At 51.8% G+C, this 6,568-nt stretch overlaps 1 protein-coding gene across 1 annotated transcript in view; it reads right to left on the minus strand.

The window, feature by feature from the left end:
- Nucleotides 1-404: 404 nt before the first annotated feature.
- The window catches only part of CES5A (carboxylesterase 5A), a 25,820-nt gene continuing 19,656 nt past the window's right edge, over nucleotides 405-6,568 (minus strand). Inside the window, exons 10-13 of the mRNA XM_004704886.1 lie at nucleotides 5,435-5,582; nucleotides 3,825-3,974; nucleotides 674-746; nucleotides 405-594 (exon numbers count right to left, since the gene is read on the minus strand). Of these exons, the coding sequence (XP_004704943.1) occupies nucleotides 405-594; nucleotides 674-746; nucleotides 3,825-3,974; nucleotides 5,435-5,582 (561 nt within the window). The remainder of the gene's footprint in view (nucleotides 595-673; nucleotides 747-3,824; nucleotides 3,975-5,434; nucleotides 5,583-6,568) is intronic.

The following is a 6,568-nucleotide window of genomic DNA, read 5'->3' on the forward strand; positions in this document are numbered from 1 at the left end:
GGCGCCAGAGGATGAGAGAGAGTTTCCAGGACAGAATTAAAGTCTGTCTCCTGTACATATTTTACATTCTGATTTTATTTCAAATGAGTAAGCAGATGGTTATTATGCCAGCTAGTGAACCAGCCCTGCTCCAGATTGATTGAGGAAATGTGGTGGCCTTCCACACCAGATGGCCTGGTTTTGGATGTCAAAAGAACTCCCCAAGGATAACCCATCCTTATGTCCAGAAAACATCAGCTAAACCAGCAAATTCTACAAGCATCTCCGTGGAAAGCCGCCAAACTTAACATGGAGCTCATGATTGTAGGAGAGGCTGCGACAGAAGAAAACCCAAAATGACAGAACCACTCCATTCTCAAGGAGCCAACCAGACGAAAAGAAAGGCAAGGACAGGGAGAGGCGGCTCAAGGGGGAAAGGAAACCCAGGAGAGGGGCGCCCTGGAGGTGGACTTGGTCAGGGGCCCAGTCTTCGTCCAGAACTCCACTGCCCGCTCTTTCAGGCTCTCGCCCACCGAGATGTTCACATCCAGCCGCAGGTACTGCTCAGGCCGACTGTAGGCTGGCCACAGAGGCAAGCCTTCCCCATTGGGATTCCTGGAAGGGAGGACCCAAGAGGGTGAGAGGTTGTCCCTCAAACAACGCTGGTGTGGGGGAGACCTAACAGTCTACCTACCCGGTTCGAGCGAAGTGAGCCCAGTATTTCATGATCCTCCTGCTCAGTAGTTTTTCCTCCTCGGTGGCTCCTTCTGAAGGTGAGAGGTGCCAAGGTCAACCACGGGGCCTCATCGCCTGGCCACCCAAGCTGCCTTACACTGGACAAGTCATTCCACGCCTCCTGTCCTACAGTGTCACTGTGCATGCAGGCACGGAGGCCTGGGGCGAGAAGGGTCTGCACAGCAACCGTGGCTTCTGAGTGGGGGAAACTGAACACAGGTCTTTTCAGACCCCTCTTGTGAGGCTGTAGCTTCCTCAGTGACAGGGATGACTCCCCCCCTGCCCCCCACCCCATCTCTGTCTCCCTTCCTTTTGCAAACTCTTGATGCCAATGTTTCTTTGTTCGAAAAGATAACACCTGATCGAGCGACAAAATCTAAACTGTCCCAAAGGGCAGCTATGAGAAGAAGTCTCCCCTCCCACCTCTTCCCTCTCAAAACCCAGGGTACCAGCTTGGGGGGCTATGCCTGCGACTGGTTCCTGAACACCCTTTCAAGGACAAGCCAGGCTGGCACATGTGTGTACATGACCCCTCTTTGTGCACACCGGACAGTATATTTTATTGAAATTGTAGCTAGGTGTTGGGTCGTCCCACATCCTCCCCCACATAGCTGTCCTTTAGCCTAACTGTTGGTCTGGAAATGTAAAGAGCATACAGGTAATGCTCCCCTAAAGAACGTTCCCATCAATTTGTAAAGACAGACCTTCTCCAGCAGGCTGTTAGTGGGTCTTCAGGTTGGTGCCAATCTTAAGCTGGTAAAATAAATCCTTTCTCATGTGCCTACATTTGGCATATGGGAAAGTACAACTGTTCAGAAAACACAAACAAACCAGTAGGTGTGGGATTGCTGGGTTCAAGCCGGCAGGCATTTGAGATTCTGATGGCGTTTGCCAGTAGTGTCTGCCCACAGCAGCCGGACCACAGGGCTCTTCCTCTGTATCACCCTTGTTTTAGGTGAGAGTGGGCAAACTCGCTGATGTGAATTTAGTTCGCAATTCTCTTGAGTATTTAGATTTTCTTTTTTGTAAACTGTCCATTACCTGCTTCTCTATGGGGCGGTGGATTTCTCACTTATTTATTTATTTATTTGAGCTCTCTAGGTACCAAGAAAATTAAGCCTGTGCTGCATATGTTGTAAGTGTGGCACACACACACACACACACACACACACACACCAACTCCAGTTCGGGGAGTCCATCTGGGCAGTCCATAATAAACTCAGTAATCGTCGATGAGCAATGCTAATAATAACAGTTACTAAGCCCTCACTGTGCGTGGTGTTGGGATTATTGCATGCCGTTCTTCTGACGAGGCAGGAGGTGGTTCTATTGCTGCCTGCTTTTTGAAGACGAGCGTGAACTAAAGAAATACTAGATAAACCACAGTGCACAAGCATACTGGACCTCCGTTGTAGAAAGCCCATTCATTAAGAATTTGCAGCATCTATTTTTAATGAACTCGCCTGTCTATCATTCCTGTATTTTTTTCTGTCAATAGTCTCCTCTGATTGGCATCGAGGGTGCCATAAATTGAGAAAGAAAAGAGCTAACTAGTAAATACTTCATAGAGCAACATGTACGAATAGCATTTCACAGCATGTCCATGAGCTCAACTGGAGGTGCGGTGGTGGCCACGTGTCGAGCTGCTTACTGACAGGGCAGTGAGTGGCTCAACCCGCTGTACAGATTACAGCCTGGGGGCTCCTATCTCTGGGGGCGGGTCTACTCTGTTCACTGGGTCGTCCCGAGTCGGAATCAACCAAGTTCAGGTTTATCTTGATCCAGTGACTGTGGGCTGCATCTGGGAAAACCCGAGCCCTGCCATCAGGGCAGGCAGCAGTTTTCCTGGGACTGGCCAGAAGGACAAGAGGGCTTCTCATTAGGGAAAGCAGCGCTTGCTTGAGAACCTCACAGAATCCCCTGGACTTCAGCAAAGGGGAACGAAGGGTTAGCAGATCTTCCCTTCTTTCAGTTTTGAGCAATCACAGTGGGGGCCTTTTCTCGAGATGGGCTGTGTCTGTAAGCCATCAGAGGACAAGCCCCCACCATCAGCCCTGGGCTCCCACATCGTGGGGGATGGGGTGAAGGGCTTCCTGTTCGCAGTAGTGGGGGAGGGGGCTTCCTCACACCTCATCCCATTCTCTGTGATCCTGGCAGGGCTTCAAACTCACTCCCTACCACTGAGTCCATGCTGACTCATAGTGATCCCATAGGAGAGGGTAGAGCTGCCCCCATGGGTTTCTGAGATGTAACTCTTTGCTGGAGTAGAAAGCCTCCTTGCTGGAGTTGAAAGCCTCCTCTTTCCCCCAGAGAGCAGCTGGTCCTTTCAAACTGCAGCGAGCAGCCCAGTAGGTAACCATAACACCACGAGGACTCCAGCTTATTCTAGTTTGGCCTCCTGCTGAGAATGTGCGATTCCACCTGGGGTAGTTACAGAATCTGTTGTCAATTTGAGAGGATTAAGAGTGAAGGGGTGGAGGTTAGCCTATCAATCAGGGGGCAGCTTGATGACCTCATTTGGAGGCACTGAGGAGATAATGCTCACTGGAGGCAGGACACATGTTGACTCCCTGGGAGACATTCCTATTGACAAGATTCATGGAGCTACTCTAGAGTTCTGGAGTTGAAGGAGGCACATGGAGACCCCTGCCAGCACTGAGATGTTTACAACACCACTGGATCCACAAGACTTCCCACCCACTGGCCTGTGATCTTCCAGCATTCAGCATCATTGCATGTGATTCCTGAGTCTGAAGAGGACTTTATAGATTGGTATTGGACACATGGGCTAATATCAGATTTACGGACTTGATCTGGACCGGGCTGGGATGTTTTCTCAATATTCAATTGCTCTAGTATATAAAGCTCTTTCTTATACACATGAGTGTTCATGAACTTGTTTTTCTAGTCAACCCAGACTAACGCACACAAGCTGAAGGAGCATCTGCACTGTAACGTGAGCACCTGGAGCTCAGTAAGCACCTCAGGGAGATGCTTGCTTCAGTGTTCTGGGGTAGAAATGAGACTTCACAGAAGGGCCTCCGCCTGGCTGGACCAAGTTCACAGGCCTAGTTCCTGCAGTGGGCAGACCCCCTAGGGCAGCTCCTCACCAAACATGCCAACGTCGCCCTCCAGGAAGGCCCCTCCGAAGACGAAGCGGACTTCATCCGTGTGATCGGCTTTGACGAAAGCTGGCCGCGAGTCTCGAAAGCAATGGGGCCGGTGCTGGAACTCATAAAAGTAGACTGGTGCCCCCGCGTCTGACGCAAGTCAGGAGAAGGCTCGAGTCAGGGGTAGGCAGGTCGGAGCTGGGGCCGCCCAAGCATCCCAACCCAGAGATCCACCCAGGGCAGCTCCGAAGCAAGAGGCTGTCCAAAGCAAGCTGATCTCTCCCTTTTAGTCCCATCTGAGACACAATGTCCTGCCACCACAGTTTCCCAGGCTCACGACAGGGAGCTCATTACCTGCCGGAAGCCTGATGGGGACAGAGCTCTACTACTGGAAACAGTCCTTGTCTCAGTTAAGATCTCCCTCCTACCACTTCCTCTCCTGGACCCTGATTCAGCGCTCCAGAGACCAATAGATCCTAGAACGGTGCCAGGTTCACAGCACAACCTGGATAAACCTTCTTGGAAAGAGAAGAAAGGAAGTGAGCGAGTGAGTGAGGGGATGAGGTTGAAGGAGGAAGAGGAGGTGGAGGGGGAAAGAGAAAGAAAAGAAAACAGTGTTTGTGTCTCCCCAAGCCATCCTCTCTTTCCTGATTCTCTCACACTCCTGAAAGCGGAGATGCCGTGGAGAGAATGACATCTTGGGGGTTCAGGTCAATCTCGGGGACACCTCCCTCCCAAAGAGATGCGGAAGTCCTAGCCCCTGTTCCTGTAAATAGGAGCCTGTTTGGAAACAGGGGACTTCCTTTGTCACGTCAAGAAGGCCATACTACAGTAGGGAGGCCCCTCAGCCGGGTCCCTTCTGAGAGGTGTGTCCAAAGAGCAAAATGACAGGTAAGAAAATGGAACAGTATTAGCAGCGAGGTGCATGCACCTGCAGCTATCCGCCAGTTGATCTCAAAAGGGCCGCCTCTCCCCAAGGCCAGAGCTCAGCGCAGTAGGAAGGAGGAGAACTGGAAACAGGGAGCCAGGGACTGCGTGGAGGAGCTGATACCAGGGGCTCAAGTAGAAAGAAAATGTTTTGAAAAGGATGATGACAACATATGTACAAATGTGCTTGACACAATGGATGGATGTATGGATTGTTATAAGAGCTGTAAGAGCCCCCGATAAAATGATTTATAAAAAGAATAATAATAACGGAAGCACTCCGGATGGAGGGACATGGGCAGGGGGACAGAGGCCAGGTGAGGGCCACCTTCAAGTAAAGGAAGACAGAGAGAGGTTCCCAGAGGACCCAGCAAGGCTGACACCCTGACCTCGACTCTCAGCCCCTGGGACTGAGACGGTGTTTGGTTCAAGCAGCACTGGGTAACTGGGGGCTTGGGGGGGGGGGCTCTGAGAATTATGGAGTGGTGGGTGCTTTCTGCTCTGTTCTGACAAAGAGAAAGGGGAGAACTGACCACTGTCCCCAACTCAGAAAACCAGATGAGCTGCAAGTCAGTGTCCCAAAGTCAGGGTCAAGGTGCTGGACGTGGGACCCCTCTCACGGAAAGAGGCTGGGCAGCAGAGGACATGGGTCCTTGTGGCCACCAGTCCCACCACAGACTCACCTCTGTGATACCGAGCTGTGACCAGGCCGGGGACCACAAAGAACACATCGCCGAGCAAGTCCAGGAAGCTGCTTTGAATTTCAGCCACAGAGTGCTTGTCATGGAGGTATTCATCAGTCAGGACCTTCCAGAATGGCCTGGGGATGTGCTGTAAAAACCCGGTCACCGGTCACCAGTCACCGGTCACCAGTCACCGGTCACCGGAGGAGCCAGGCCCCGCCCCCAGCCTGCCATATGCAGATGTGGTGCTGGGGGCTTGGTGTGCCCCGCCTCCTTTCACCTCCCCAGCAACCTTCGATGAGACGGCCCATTTCACAAATGAGGACAGTGAGGCTTCAAGTGGGTAAGTGTTTGGTCCAAACCATGGTTCTTCCCGGGTGCATTTGCCTCTGAAACCTGGGCCCCTGGGCCCATGTCCACGCAGACACAGCCACCTCTGAGCAGAATTGTGGGCTCCAAGTTCAAACTCAGTAGCAATGTCAAGCTGGCAACTGCAGAGCCTTCAATGAAGCAGGAGGCTCTGAGGGGTGTGGGGCCCTTTACGATGATGCAGGCCTCCCAGATGGCCCTGCTCCTGGAGCCAGCACCAACACCCTCTTTGCTAACAAACCCGATTGAGTTGGTGTCTTCTGTGACCCCTGGTGGCATGGTGGTGATAGATTGGAATACTTAACCACAAGGTCAATAGTTCAAAAACCACCAGCCGATCATGGGAAGAAAGATGAGGCTTTTTGTTCCTGTAAAGAGTTCCAGTCTCTGAGACCCACAGAGGTAGATCTTCCCTGTCCTATCGGGTCACCATGAGTCCGAACAGATTCCATGACAGTGAATTGGAAGCCCCGAGCAAAGAAAACCATGAAGCGCTCAGCTCCAAACAGAAAGGTTGTCAGCTCAAACCCACTCAGAGCCTCTTGGAAGAAAGAGCCGGTGATCCAGTTCTGAAAGCTCCCAGCCATTGAAAACTGGATCGACTCAGCAATGTATTTCTTGGAGCTGAAGTTTTCTCATTTATAAAAAGTGGGTGCTCAGAGGATTGTGGGAGACATGAAGCATCGGCCCTTCCTGCCCTCTCCCATCCCTCAAGGGGTGCCTTCAAGGCACTCAGTACTGCCTTCTACCTGGCACCAGCCTGCC

Source organism: Echinops telfairi, unplaced genomic scaffold (assembly GCF_000313985.2).
Source record: "Echinops telfairi isolate 266 unplaced genomic scaffold, ASM31398v2 ScPeMD7_2291;HRSCAF=2852, whole genome shotgun sequence".
Classification (NCBI taxonomy): Eukaryota; Metazoa; Chordata; class Mammalia; order Afrosoricida; family Tenrecidae; genus Echinops; species Echinops telfairi.